This window comes from Embiotoca jacksoni, unplaced genomic scaffold (genome assembly GCF_022577435.1).
Source record: "Embiotoca jacksoni isolate LCO1_2020_lvr unplaced genomic scaffold, fEmbJac1.0.p SCAF_13, whole genome shotgun sequence".
NCBI classification, from domain to species: Eukaryota; Metazoa; Chordata; class Actinopteri; family Embiotocidae; genus Embiotoca; species Embiotoca jacksoni.
The window spans coordinates 15,329,016-15,344,572 of NW_027185263.1; the positions used below are offsets into that span (position 1 = coordinate 15,329,016).

Genomic DNA, 15,557 nt, shown 5'->3' on the forward strand with positions numbered 1-15,557 from the left:
TCAATCACAGCTGACCCTTTCTAGTTGGACTTTGTCCTTCTTTGTAGTTCATCGCGTAATTCTGGGCCATCGTCTTATAAAGTTTCTAAAAGTAATACAACTTCCTGTTTGCACAGTAACACTCATATTCATTTTGATTAGCAGTCTTTCACCAAGAAACACTTAAGAGCCTTTTATAATTGTTATGGCTAATCTGTTACCAGGCAGTTGTTTATATATAATGTTTAGCAGATATACAGCAGCATTACTTTTCTTTTGGTGTTGTGTTTATGGTCAACTGATGAATTTAAAGCCAATAGTTAGTCGTTATCATTGGTTTTAGCATATTGCTGATTGCTACGCTATGTTTACCAGCTCGTTGCTAACACGTTTTTACTAAAAACAGCTGCTTAAAGGAAACAAAGTTGGTGAGAGCAGTAAAACTGAACCAAAACATTTAAGTTGCAAACTATAAAACCAAAACAGTAAGCTGAAAGATGCTAAAAGGCACTATAGAACTAAAGGTATCTGCTGCAGCTGGTGAGAACCCATCACTACATCAAGTCATGTTTTTAACATTTCATATTTCATACCGTCATAATCGTAATATTGATTATTGCAGCTTTAATAACGTTCATTAAAAAATACATGGGAAGCAAATAGCATTGTTTTAAAAGAGTAGAAACATTAACATGTGAAAAAATGATGCACTCTCAAGCTGTCATACATGACTCTTACATTCCAAATAGCATATAAATATGACCTCTGTTATATTCAAGAGTTTAAGAGTCTTTTGTTTTAAACCTGACAAAATGTAACTAATCAAATCTCAATACTGTATAACTTTTATCGCTAATACTACCAATAATAACTTCTTTCTTTTGTATTTAGTAAGGCTCTACTTACAAAATGCAGAGAAAACTGTATTCATTAGAGCGTGTTGTATCAAGTCCAGTTGGTTTAACCAAAAAATACAGATTGTTCAATTAAAAATGATGTGCTCATGTACTCTGTGACACACTCTGGTAAACACAATTTTATCTGCTACTTAATACATATAATTTTACAAGCCCATGCACATGAAAACATTTTTTTTTGTTGCATAAATTAAGTCAAACAATGTCAGTGCAGCCACAAATACTGCTTAGCTCAGTGAGCCTTGGGAATCGGTTCACATTGTGTTGGCCGTTGTTCTCGAAAACATCCTTTTAAATATGACATAAACAGTATTTTTAGCCGGCGCTGTCAATTAACTTCAGCCTGCTGCCTTCTCACAACTCAGCTCTCTCTTTCTAAATACAAATAAAACACACCTCCCACTCTTTGCATACAGACACAATCCTCCCACTCGCCATACAACCCCATACAATTCTTACCCCACATTTTGCCTGGTGGTGGTGCGCTGACTGTCAGGACAGAATGGAAAATCATTTTGCTTCACTGTCACTCAGATTGTGGATACAGTCTGGTGCGAACAAAGATGCTGGTCCTCCAAATTAAATGTTAGAATATTAGACATGATTTGTTCCCCTTTGCAGAAATAGCTACAGTATGTTTAAGTCTTCACCTGCTGTCTGGGCCTTATTTAAGACTGAGTGTACGGTTTTACATTCTCGACAGAAAAAAAACAAGCCAAGGACAGTTTCTTCCTTCTTACAGACAAAGATCACATTGAACACTAATGACTTATAGGCATATTGACCGAAACTGACACCAATCTGCCTCCAAGGCTGACTGCCAAATACACAGCTGGGCCAATCAAATAGAAGGGAAGATCATTTATGCAGGTACGCATACTGATGCTCGACATCTTACACAAAACATAAAGAGTCAAGATTGATCTCAAATTGCCCAGGTCACTAATTTCCCTAAAATATCACAATATTTGCCGCAGAAGGACCAAAGATTATTTCAAAGTAACTGTTTATTACTCTTTGGGTCTTAGTAATACTTATGTCTTCCGTTTAACTTTTATTCATTTAAATCAGAGGTTTTGAAACCGAGGCGTGTTTCCCACCGGGCGTCAAAGAGTAGGAGTGGAGAGAGAAATGCGAGGCAAGTTTGAGTCATGCACAAGAGGGATACCCGGGTGTTTAGGGCGAATACCTCATGGGTGCAAATGCCGTCATCAGCGGCTCTCCGGTTCGATTCCCGGCCAGATTGGAGCTTTACTGAATGTCATTCTTCTGTTCCAAGTCCCCCACATTTCCTGTCTGTCTCCGCTGCTGCTGTCTAATAAAGGCAACATGCCAAAACCAATAAAAAAAAAAACGTGCTCCAACTGGGACTCATAACTCAGGCAAATCTAAACACACCGACACGATGCACATATTGTTACGTTCCAAGTGACTTGCATATTCCGGAGATTAATTATATCCAATATCCGTCGTGACTAAACGTCAATAAATCTGCTCAGAAACTGTAGAAAAACTTCTTATTAAAAGTTCTTGTTGCTCTGCTTGAGAAACATCATGTTTTACAATTGTTCATGGCTGCACTTAGCAACTCTTACATAACATACCTTTAATGTTGCCAAATTGTAAACAAATACAGGGTCATTTTTCTAAGAGAGGAGCCAGTGTCAGACTTTGAATACTTTAATTTAAAAATATAGATCTTGTGGTTGACATTGATTTACAAAGATTTAGAATCCATCCAATACAATTTCTGATAATATGTTACAAACTAAAAGAGAAGGAGGATACCTGTGACCAGATCCTGTTTTTAAATATTATGCTAGTGAGTCCTACAACATCCACATGAACATAAATGGACTATTATGTTTAAATGTACAATTGCATGCAGTGATTGTTTTGTGAAACATCTTGACATGAGTAGTTGAAAGGATACACAACATCTATATGTCCTAATTAAAACAGCTTTTTCTCTGTATTATTAGCTCTGTGTAAAACTGTTCTTTCTGCTGACAAGTTTCAGTTTCAAGATTTTGAAACCCTTTTAGTTTAAGTTCATTTTTCAACTCTCACAGATGGCAGTCTTCATGACTGATCAGTTGTTTCTGAAATGGAACTTTCTCTGAAACGTCTTTGTGATGTTTGAAGCATTGCTTTCCAAATTTGCATGACAGCCTGGTGTTTGCACAGCTTGGTGCCATTTGAATGGACATTTGTTAGTGACAAAACTCAATGAGATAAGTAATGTAATAAATACAATGAGATTGAGGGTCTATGGGTGGTGTACTGAAATCACATTAGTTCAGCGAGGGGAAGCCCAGTTACATATACATGAATGCCTCGGTGTAGTCGGCATATAGACTACCAGCTGGTCTTCTGACTGAACCTTCAGTGCCAACAAGGAGATTTAACAGATTAAAAAAAAATTAATAATCCAGCAAGAATGTGCAAGAGATGAAGTACTACAGCAGATCTTAGAGTCAAAGAATTTTCTATTGTGATTTTCTCCCGTCATATTCATCCACTGTTACATTCACACACAGCAGATAATCCGCACAGCACTGAGTGATCAAATCCACTTTATTCCAATCATCAAAACACAGTCTCCAGTGTGCCGGAGACATTCACTATCCACTGAGGGGTTTTTTCTTTCCTGTTTTTGTGATCGTGCCTCCACCTGTGCTTGATTAATTTAGTGACTCATATATTTATATACAGAAACAGGAGCGCTTTGTTTCCTCTCTTCAATCATCTCTTCTGTGTATATTAAAAAAAAAAATGTTAAAAGTCAGTATCTTCCTTCTGAATCTTGACATCTCTCATCATCTCCTGTGTGACGTCACGGAGAAATTATATAATATGTCCTTCACTATATTCCTTTCACCTCTTTGTCAGTTAGGATCTGACAGTAGCTTTGGGCAATATTCGATTTAATACCTGTTTTATGTCTCTATGATTTTTTTTTTTTTTTTTTAATCCCCCTGCGCCCACCCCACCCCCCACCCCCGCCCTCCACCCCTCACTCTCTGCTCTCCTCTCCGTCTTTCTTCTCTCTTCACAGAAACATGTTCAGTGACCCACTGCAGTCGTTCTGCTCAGTCCTAAAAATTACTCTGCGGATGCGTGTTCCCGTCTCAGTTGTCAAACAGTCAGATTACTGACCGCAATTCAGCCGTGGATTACCAATTTGTGAATGGCTCTCGCAGAGATGATCGCTACAGAGGACGTACGGAACAAAGCCGCTCCTTATAATGCAGGAAATATACTGTAAACAATACTGGACACAATCTCTTTATGTTGAGCTCAGAATGAGGAAAAAATTGCATCAGATATATCTCTATGTGAATATATCTTCCTGTTATAGATCTAATACAATATCAATAGGGGATAATAGCTTTTACCGTGACTCATCTCATCAGTGTACATCAGACAAAGACTAAGTGCTTCCACTGTTTTTTTGTATTCTGTGGTAGCAGGCATTGGACTTTCATTATTTTATATAGAAAACTTTCAGAGAAGACTTTTGTAACAATGATGGGGGGGGCAATATAGAAGCCGCAGTTCCTCTTAAAGAAGCAGTGTGTAAGATTTAGTGACATCTTGTGGTGAGGTTGCAGATTGCACCCAACTGACCACACCTCGCCTTACCCTCCCCCTCCAACCGTGTAGGAAAATCTCTGGTGGCAGTCAAACTCTGGAAAAACAGGAAAAGCTCTCTCCATAGGCAGAGTTTGTTTTTGTTCCTTCTGGGCTACTGTAGAAACATGGTGGGCTCTGTGGAAGAGGACCTGCCCTATGTCGATATTAAGTGGTCATTCTACGGTAATAAAAACACTATGATTCATACTTTCAGGTGATTAAACACCAATTGTGAATATTAGATTCCATTTCTTCCAGTAGATCCTCCTAAATCCTTCACGCTGCTCCTTTTGGATACGATTTCCTGTAAAAAAAAAATGTCTGCTTTGAATTTCCCTCCGTCAGTTGCTCACTACCCCTCTGTTTTCTTCCATCCATTCGTTTCACTGTCTTCAGCTTGTATCTTTACTTAGAGGTTGATGACTCTCCTCACAGTTCCTTGGCCGTTACCTAAAGCGAGTGTTGAATATGCATGAGTTCAGCCTCATAAACTGCTGCTCTCAGCGCTAAAGTCAGAAGGAAGCCCAACTCAGCAGATGCGGGAGGAGTGGTGGTGGTGGTGGTGGTGGTGGTGGTGGGAGGGGGATCAGAAAGAAAACTTACTGAAAGAGAGGAGAAGAGAGAACTTGTTTGACTTATCTTCAATGGTGGACCAGATTCCCTCTCTTCATGTTGCCCTTGCAAAGAGAGCGGCAGGAGGCGCTAGCTCGGGCTGGCACGCTTTCTTCCCGCGCTCGGTTCTGCTGCACGTGCGCGCCGCCTCCGTCCTCCGAGTTCATGCGCGCGTGCAACGCTCGCTGTTTTGTGCACTTGAATATGGAAGTGCTCGAATGTGTGTATGCAAGTGCCTTTGTGAGTGTCTGTCCATATCATTTCGCCTGAAGCGCTGGACAGTTGCCAGGCAACTGTGGCAGACAGCTCAGCACTCGGCCGGGCAGCAGACGCTTCCACATGCCCGTGGTTTTGATAAGCGGCACAGGTCAGCGCTGATACGTTACCGGGTCAGAGTCACATCAGGCGAAGAGCCAGTCAATCGCCGGGATGATCTAAGGATAATGCAATTACATGCTAACACGCAAACTATATCTTGATTGCTGGGAGTAATCCTTTCAAGGTAATATTTCTGCTGCAACATTGATGTGATTTAAAGTAACGAGATTTCTGCTTTTAATAATCCATCCGGCACTCTACACTACACTACGGAAGCTGGGAGCAGCTGTTCTTTCGTATAAATTTGGTGATCCTATTATCTGTAAATCACTATTTAATCATGCTCATGATCATTATCTCATTATCATTATTTAAGAAGAAAGATTATTGTCTATTCAACACAAGGTCACTGTTTGTGGTGCATATTTTGCATACTTATCAGACTATACATGTATGTATATTTACTATGAATCTGAAATTGTGTCAAAGAACATAAACTACTGTAACATGGCTTCTCTTGGCTTTTATGCATTTGCTTTGTAGGTACGATATCCCTGCCACTGCTGATGTTTTTTTGGTTTTTTTTAAAGTGGCCATGTTTGGCAACTGACATGTGTCATTTTCATCTTTATGTGTTTTGCATGTAATATTCTTTCTCATTAAATGTGACTCATGATTATAGGCTGAAATATTTTACAAAATGTAGCTCCACCTCCATAAAAAGAAAACAAAAACACTTTCATATCAAATGTGAACCAAAGCAAACACCTACATTGGATTTATATATATATATATATATATAATTCAGGAACATGTTTGGACTCTTTTTAATATGAATCATAATTAAGCCAGGTTAACCCACCAAAACACTCCAGGCTTCAAGTGCTGTTAACTGTAGTGTACAGTAAGTACGGTGAAGAGCGCCGAATGAGACACGTGTTGTGTCACACTGACTGTTGTAGAAAGGTCAATTTGCCAGGTTATCATCACCGCCATTATCACTGCTGCATCATCATCATCATCATCATCATCATCATCATCATCATCATCACCACTTACATTATAGTCATCAACAATAAAACTTCATTTGCTGCTTCACACACTTGAAAACATGCTGACTGTCTCAATTCCTACCATCTGTCCCTGTGTACTTCACGGCTGTCCCACCTCTTTGTAATCGCCCTTTAGAGCACACAGCTTAAAATCAGTCACTTATACTGTTTGTGTCCCGCACAGGGAAACATACTGGAATCACTTTATTCACCAAATATATGCTTAGAAAGAAACATCATCACTAACTCGGCTTATGACGTCACAACTGGGACCGTGACCTTGTGTATTGTCATATACGCTGCCTGTATAAGGTCACACTGCTTATAGTCCTATGAACGTAAACATTTACTATTTAAGCTCTTTGCTCATTCAGGTGACGTACAGTACAAACAATCAGGGATAAATGCGCAGCTGAGAGACAGAAAACATTTTTGCCATAATGTCAATGATAGCTTAATAATGGACATGTTCCATATTTAAAATAAAGCAACTTTATGTAAACTACCAAAATCCCTGTTTAGAGGTGATTTTGTATGTGAAAATCGTCCTTGCAATTTACAAAACTTTTTATGGTTTACATCAAGTCAACTTTGACATGTGTTCGCTTCCACTGAGCAACACAGCACAGATCACGCGGTTATTGCTGCAAGTCGTGAGATGTGACCTGCGTCCCAAAACATCACAGCAAAAGCACAAAGGCCCCCTGAACACAAAAAAACAACAACAACAAGTAATTACTGCTGTGTAATTTCCACACGTTAAAACGCACGGACACATTTGGTTTTGGTTGTTATAATCATAAAATTAGTGTCTGTGAAAATCCTGCTGTTTTCTAAAAATATGCCATAATTGTTATGTTGTTTCCTCTTAAAGATGACTGTGCTGACTGCACATCAAACTGCTCACTGAAGCGTTGATCACAGAGTCCTGGAAACGTTTGTACTCCTCAATAACCGGCCTTCCAAACACAGTAACAGTGAGCTGTCTCAACCTTAAAGCCAGACCTCTTTTTTTTTCACTCCTCTGGTACCAGACCAAAACCATTCACCACTTTCATAAAGTCAAAATTACGGACCACATCTCCTCAGCCAATAGTGACGTCTGCACTGAGCTGACCAGGAAGGTTCCTTCTTGAGGTTCTGAACATTTCCAGCTATATCATTTGAAATTCATGCAGTTTTTGATACAGTTGAAAATATGGTTAAAAATAAGCAGAAGGGTCCATCATCCTTAAAGCTGACAATACTTAGTGACAAAAATAGGTCCATAAACTTTTCATACGGTACCACTAGGTACCAAGTTAAATGTATGTCTATATAAGTCCCACTTCCCACCGCAGACACCAACAATTTCCAACTGCGTCAAGTTAATGTTAGCATTACGCTATGTTAGGGTTAGGTTAGGTTAGGTTAGGTTAGGTTAGGTTAGGTTAGGTTAGGTAGTTACTTTATTAATCCCCGAGGGGAAATTTTTTTTAATACGGGATACAACGTCACCTGTGTAGCTAAGCTCGGGTAAACTTTATTTCTAAAATATTCAAATGATTAACAACTGATATTTACTTCTTTCTAATGTGATGTGTATGTAATAAAGTGAAATTAGATTGTTTTGGGTTTTTTTGGTCTTGGGCTTGTTGGAAAGCAGTTGTTAACCCTTTCAGCAAGGAGTACCACCAGGTGGAGCCAAACCACCGTTTGGGATTCACTTTTGTGGACTAGACGATAATGTCAGGCCAATTTTGCTCTTACATTAGTTCAATGTAAGTTGGACAGTTTCACAAAAATAAAGACTTATTTTAAAGCTAATAAGTTAGCCACATGACCCGAGGCTAACTCTGAACTACGTAGAAAAAAAATAATTTCCTTGGTAACACCCACTGGCCAGTGGCACCATTTAACAAAAAAGAGGAAATCTATCTCCAGCTGATAGTTTATGGTGTGCTGACAATGTTGTGGAGCCAACAATGAGAACAGACACTGGAACCTGTTGTACAACAGTGGGACATCGTCAGGCATTTTTGTTTCCACAGGACACTGACATTTTTTTAGGTTTATTTTTCCCAGAGTTTTTGACAAATTAGTTTAACTGGACATAACTGAGAACGAAACAGCTTTGTGGCTTTTCTTTTTTTTTTTTAAGCTATTGATTATTTCTAAGCTATAGGCAAAATGTGTTTTTATAAATCCGGGAAATTCTGTTCCCTCATAAGGAGTGACTCAATAAATGCTGCTAAGCAGAAGGATGACCATGATGGAACACGATTTTGTTTTTCATCACATCCTACACCCCTACAGCCGATGCCCTGAGGAGTGTGCAGTTTACTGACATCATTTTCCGGGTTTCGAAGTCACCCAAACAGTGGAGAAATTGAAAAAGCTGCATTTGTTGCAGGGCGAAATAACTTTGTTGCTGCTTAAAACACATTTAAAGTCCTGTAATTCCCTCTCATACGGACAAACTATTCTGTGTATGTGTATGTGTGTGTGTGTGTGTGTGTGTGTGTGTGTGTGTGTGTGTGTGTGTGTGTGTGTGTGTGTGTGTGTGTGTGTGTGTGTGGCATTTTGTTCAGTTTATTTTATCTTGTTGTGGGTGTGCACCTACTGTGTAAATGTGCATCCTGGAAGTAGGTGAAACATGCCTTCTGTTACTCTCCTCCTCTCTCCGCTGACAAGTTCTCTTAACTGTTGTATTTTCAGCGTGGGTATTAAAAATGAGTAATTTGGCAAGCGTTCTCTGTGAAATCTCCTCAGACTTGCAGTGAGTTGGAGGCTGAGAAGTTCCTGACAATGACACGATGCCATCTTCTGTTTGTGTGGGATACTTTCAAAAAGATTGTGTTTCCCTGAATTCCTGCCCCGCTCGTCCACTCGCACATAATCTGTATTTTCTCAGTCTTTTCCTTTCTGTGTTTGTTCTAATTTACCCTGCAGGGTTTCTGAGCACAGGGGACCAGTCTGCTAAGGGGAACTATGGCTTGTTGGACCAGATCCAGGCCCTGCGCTGGCTCAATGAAAACATTGGCCACTTTGGAGGAGACCCAGAGAGAATCACCATCTTTGGCTCAGGAGCTGGTGCCGCCTGTGTGAACCTTCTCATCCTCTCCCACCACTCCGAAGGTACGGTTCTTTCGCTGTCACTGCCACATAAGTAGTCATATACCCTGCTCAAAGGGGATTTTCAGGACAGCATGGTTTGTGGTATTTCTTCACAAAGCGTGTTGTTAATTTCAATGAACAGCCAAAACCAGATTAAGATATAAAGAAATATTATTCCGCCCAAATAAAGGAATGCAGTACTCAGAAATGAGTCGCCCAGTACTTAGAGTATTTTTTTTGTCCAATAAACTGCAAAGATTGAAAACTTGAAAGGAAAGCACATTGTCAGGGTGGACGGTGCCAGAGTCGACAGATGGGTGAAAACAGTAGGTTTTTTGCTGTACAACCATTATTCACCTTGGGACACAAACCCTGTAATAATCCCAAATAACCTCATTCCACGTGGGACTAAGATTTGGACTGGACTGCATTGGCAAAATTGTCCTTCTCCAAAGAAACTAATCCTGTCAGGACAAGGCAGCGGAAAGAGCTCCACCATATGCATATATCTAGTGTATATATATTGCTTTCTTTATATAGACTTAGACTTTTATACTTAAACTTTTATAGATACTTTATACTTATATACTTAGACTTCTCACAAAGAACATCATAAGCACCTTCCATATTTATTATTGCACAGTGTCATATTATTGAGTGAGACATTGGATGAATGCAAACTGAGCATGCTCGATGGGCAAAGCATGCACACCAGAATCTCAGAGTTTAGCCTCATGCTAACATAAATGGAGATAAAATGAGACAGAATGAGTGAAATTCTGATTTGAGTCATTTTTATCCACCGTTTTACAGCCACAACAGGAGCAACACAGTATGTGTCCACAAGGTTTTTCTAATCGCTCTCACTGACAGAAGGGAGAGACAAAAGTTCCACACTGCAAGTTTAAGTAGGAGAGTTACATGTCTGATGTTTCACTATTGTCACAAGCTTGTGTCACTGCTGCTGAATTATATTTGAGGGGTTTGTTGAATACACTTCCTCCAATTGTTCTTTTAAATACAGAAGGAAAGAGTACACCAGTGGATCCAAAACTTATTTTTATACCACAGCACCCTTTAATTGTCATTTCTTTCCATGGAACACCTCGTCCCCATCATTCCCAGATGAATAAAGATAAAGAAAAGTTAATAAATCAGTCGTACATACTAGAATGGTGTAGACCTAAGCTTTAGTTTGTGATGCTGATCAGATTTGCAGATTAATAATGGACTTAAATTTTTTTTTAAAAATGAATAGTTTGTTGAATTAATTTCTTGAGTTCAAAACTAAATAAAGCTTACATTTTAGGTTTTCAATGGAAAAAAAACCACATATGACATCATTTTCTGATCCAGTTGGTAATTTTTATATTAGCTATAATGCCAGTAGTTTTAACCATGCAGCCTGATTTTACTTCTCTTGGTCACTACTCCAACACTCATTATTTATGCTTTCTGAGCACCTGGAAAACTTGAGGCTGTGTCACTTTTCTACGACAACTTTGCGATGTCCTTACAGAGGAGTCATTACTGCATACTTAACCTGGTTTTTAACACTTTGATTTAAATGTTCAATCCTCAATTTTGATGCGTATAAAGCATAATATCAAAATGTAAAGGTTTCCTTGTTATTTTATGAGATGAAATGTTTTAAAGAAATTGTTAAAATAGAGCTGAATCTTGTTTCACCTTTGGCCCGTCCTCAAGACGCCACTTTGGGAACCACTGCAGTATTTTTTTTTTTTTTTTTTTGAACAGCTGATTTCTAAAAATACCCACCAGATGTTTGATCACTAATCCTATGATGTGATCTTGGTTGGTGTGGCTGCAAAGGTGAATGGCATTTTATACTGTACCAAGAATTCAGATACTGTTATTACTAAACTGTTAACCTTCACACTGACAGACTGACCTTGGACAGATAAAAAAACAAAAACATTTAACTGTACTGTAGGAAGCAGATTCTCAGTGTGTGCGAAGGGAACATGCAAAATCTTTTTTGTCTGTCATGAGTCAGTAAACATTCAGGAGGATATGGAATGATTAGGTAGTTTTTGCCAAGCTGGTGTCACGTTGCCAGCTAATGTTGGCTGTATTGCATGCTGTCCATAGACAAAAACAAATACCCACACCTGAGAGCAGACTTTAAATAACTCTCTGGGTCTCCTGGTTTAACATCGAGTGTCACCGACTTTGTGAGGTTGAAATATCTCAAAAATGTATCACCATATACATTACTATAAAACTCCCCCCATAGCTTGACTCTTATTGGTTAATGGTGGATTATCTTGGTCAAGAGAACACCAAGTTTTTACAGTTGGTGCAATGTGAAAAAATGAAATGGGCTGCTATGCATAGATCTCCATTTTGAAGGCTGGCTGTAACACCACAAAGTGGAGGGAAAGTTGGAGGGTGAACAGTTTTTAAAGGTAGTGTGTGTGTGTGTGTGTGTGTGTGTGTGTCTCTGTGTGTGTGCAGAGGAGAGATGAGATGAGATGAGGAGTAGAGCTGGAGCTGCAGCTGAGAGGCTTCTTAATTGATTTCACAGGGAGAGGAGCGGGGGTGGGGCACATGCAGAATATGGGGGGGCTTAATTATTAATGACAGAATCTGCAGATAAAGCAGAGGGACAGCAAGACACTTTACATAACAGTGCAGCGGTGCAACAGTGCGAGCAGTTTTCTTTCTCTTTCTGTTTTTCTCGCTTTACCCAACAATTCCACTGCTGTGTGCAGGATTGTCACCATGTTTCCCGCCGTTGTCTCTCGTTGTATGTAATGGAAACGCTCCATTTTCTTACCCTAATGTTCGTAAATATTTTCCCCAGCCATGAAAAGCAGCAGGATATCTACTTCATCTTGCTTCGTATGTAATACTCTACAATCGCTCCTCCTCCAACATGTGCATTATTTAAAGCAGTCACACTCGAAGGCCTTGAAGGCCCCATCAGCTGCGAGCAAAAGTGTGTCAGAGGGGAGAAAAAAAAAGAAAGAAACAGAGCTAAACTGATAGAGAATAAGTTGTTTATTTTCATACATGTATGGTCATGCTTTGTTTAGGCCTGTTCCAGAGGGCCATCGCTCAGAGCGGCTCAGCCATCTCCAGCTGGTCGGTCAACTACCGGCCGCTGATGTACACCAAGATCCTGGCGAAGAAGGTCGGCTGCACTCTGGGGGACATGGCTGAGTTGGTGGACTGCCTGCGGAGGAAGAGTTTCCGGGAGCTGGTGGACCAAGACATCCAGCCTGCGCGCTACCACATCGCCTTCGGGCCTGTGGTCGACGGGGACGTGGTGCCCGACGACCCCGAGATCCTCATGCAGCAGGTTAGCGTCGATTTCTCTGACTACCCTGCGGTAAATAATTTAGGTTCCTCTGTGAACCTGTGCCAGACCTATATGAGGCGGCACTGCCACATGCTGTACTGTCATGTCACGCCGTGTTTGTTTTACACCAGGGCGAGTTCCTCAACTACGACATATTGCTGGGGGTCAACCAGGGAGAGGGCCTGAAGTTTGTGGACGACAGCGAAGGAGAAGATGGAATATCAGCCGCCTCATTTGACTACACTATCTCCAACTTTGTGGACAATCTCTATGGATACCCTGATGGTCAGATCCTGCCCATTATTCTTCAAAAAGTATTAATAAATTAAAGCTGAAATCTGTAGCTCTCCACACGTTGTTGGCCTGTACAGCACTAACAAGTTATTTGAATGATGTTCAAACTACAATAAAGATGGCAGAGGATCCAGAGTCGTGCTTGTGACAGGAGACTGTCATCTGGCCACTATGACCTGTGAGGCAGCAAAGCTAGAAATATAGCTGGCCAGCTAATCTGTTAGCATGTTTACCCTTTATTAACAGCATCATCTTGAATAGTTACTGTAGTCATCACATGCAGAGGGTGTGACACTACTGTTTTTTAAGTATTTATATTGCAAAAGATATTTTTCAGTAAGAATTGACTTGAATTGTACTTCTGCTACAGCAGCATTGATCCTTCTTTCTGAATTGTGTTTTTCCAGAGTTAGTGGAAGTCTTGGGATGATAGAACTGTAATACGCAAAACGTTATCAAATCGGATTCAACCGGATACATATTTCTGCATTGATTATATCTATAGGAATACTCACCCAACTTTTTTTTAATGTATTTTACTGAATTGTTCACAGTTTTCTTGTACTGCTGGTTCAAAAATACATAAAGGTGAATGAATAAAGAAATGCAAAGACTTAGCTGTAAGCAAGGCTATCGAAAACCAGCCTGCTGATGCCTTTTCCTGTCCTCTCCGGTCACTCGGCCACATTTGTAATTTACTCCCACACGTGTCCTGCTTGTGACATTGTGTCACCTCAGTGAGCAGCACTCCAACTGAAACTGAACCGTTCATATATTTTACACACTAACGTAGCATTGGACAGCATAGATTTTGAAAAATAAAACAATGTTCACAGTAAATTATCTTTACAATTCACCGCTGTAGAGATGTTGCACATTTACAATATTTGAACCAAAAAAAGCGACAGATTTCAGCTTTCAATGTTTCCTCTTCACGTTGCAGATTAAATGCACTCTGTCACTGCATGCATACTCACGTTCCTTTTCCTTTCTTCCAAGGTAAAGATATCCTGAGGGAGACCATAAAGTTCATGTACACAGACTGGGCTGACAGGGACAACAGTGACATGCGGAGGAAGACCCTGCTGGCTCTGTTCACCGACCATCAGTGGGTGGCCCCCGCTGTCGCCACGGCCAAACTGCACGCTGAGTTCCAGTCGCCTGTCTACTTCTATACGTTCCACCACCACTGTCAGACCGAGGCCAGGCCGGACTGGGCAGACGCTGCCCACGGAGACGAGATCCCCTACGTGTTTGGGATTCCCATGGTGGGAGCCACTGACCTGTTTCCCTGTAACTTCTCCAAGAACGATGTCATGCTCAGTGCTGTAGTCATGACATACTGGACCAACTTTGCCAAGACGGGGTAAGTATAATGCCAACTTTTCTGATATCGAATGAGTTAGAAGATAAAGTAATATGAATGTACTGTAAGTAGAGTACACATATATATCGAGTATACAGGGTATACTTGCTCAAAGGTTTACTTTTTGAAAAACCAACTTTGTTGACCCGTTAGCACTTAAGGCCAGTTGTTAGGTCAGAAATTGGTTGAGATTTTGGCAAATTCAGTCCAAGAAAAAGAGCATGGTGAAATGACATCCTGTCTACATAGGATCTATAGCATGAGCAACACCTTAGAGCAGCTCTGGTGCTCCGTCTGTGTCTACATGGGAAGCATTCAGGCACAATATCGAGCTGTAGGTCACCCACGTCTTGGAAGCACCCAGAGCCCAATACACAGTCACTGTAGTTATGCATGTTGCGTGGGAAGAAAGACTTGATGCCTAAAAATCTGCTTTGGCTCACGTCTCTGGCCCTATAGTGCGAGTAAGACGTGGGATTTTAAGATGTGTCGCACCAGACGCATGTGAGACAGATGACTGAAATATGCAGCTGGACGTATAGGAGCTGTATGGATCATTTCTCAGAGGACAGAAACTGTTCAGATTCTGGGCTCTTTATTAGGAACGCATGTGCGCCTGCCTATTCATGCAGATATCCAGTCAGCTAATTATGTGGCAGCAGTGCTCAATGCACCAAACCACGCAATCTACGCGTTGGGAGAGATTGGGTACCAGAGGCAACCTGGGCGCACACCCCGGATCAAGACTGGGGCTTGTTTGTGACCGTGGCCCATCCACCCACAACCTCTACCAGGACAGATCTGCGTACGTGGACGGGCAGAGTGAGAGGCCGAGGTGGCGGCACACTCGCGCAATTTGGGAGACTCGCACATAAACCACAGAGAGAACGGTGGAGGGTGACACTTCTGCCTGCTGCTTCCCGAACCAGACGACCGGACGGAGCCTTGACAATCCAGAGAGA

The 15,557-nt window shown here is 40.8% G+C and overlaps 1 protein-coding gene across 2 annotated transcripts in view; it reads left to right on the forward strand.

The window, feature by feature from the left end:
• The window catches only part of nlgn2b (neuroligin 2b), a 67,411-nt gene that overhangs the window by 46,561 nt on the left and 5,293 nt on the right, over positions 1-15,557 (forward strand). Inside the window, exons 5-8 of one of the 2 annotated variants that reach the window (XM_069146858.1) lie at positions 9,446-9,631; positions 12,670-12,935; positions 13,067-13,220; positions 14,235-14,595. In XM_069146858.1, coding sequence (XP_069002959.1) covers positions 9,446-9,631; positions 12,670-12,935; positions 13,067-13,220; positions 14,235-14,595 — 967 coding nt within the window. Of the gene's footprint in view, positions 1-9,445; positions 9,632-12,669; positions 12,936-13,066; positions 13,221-14,228; positions 14,596-15,557 lie in introns of both variants that reach the window. The other variant, XM_069146857.1, reaches the window with a different exon arrangement.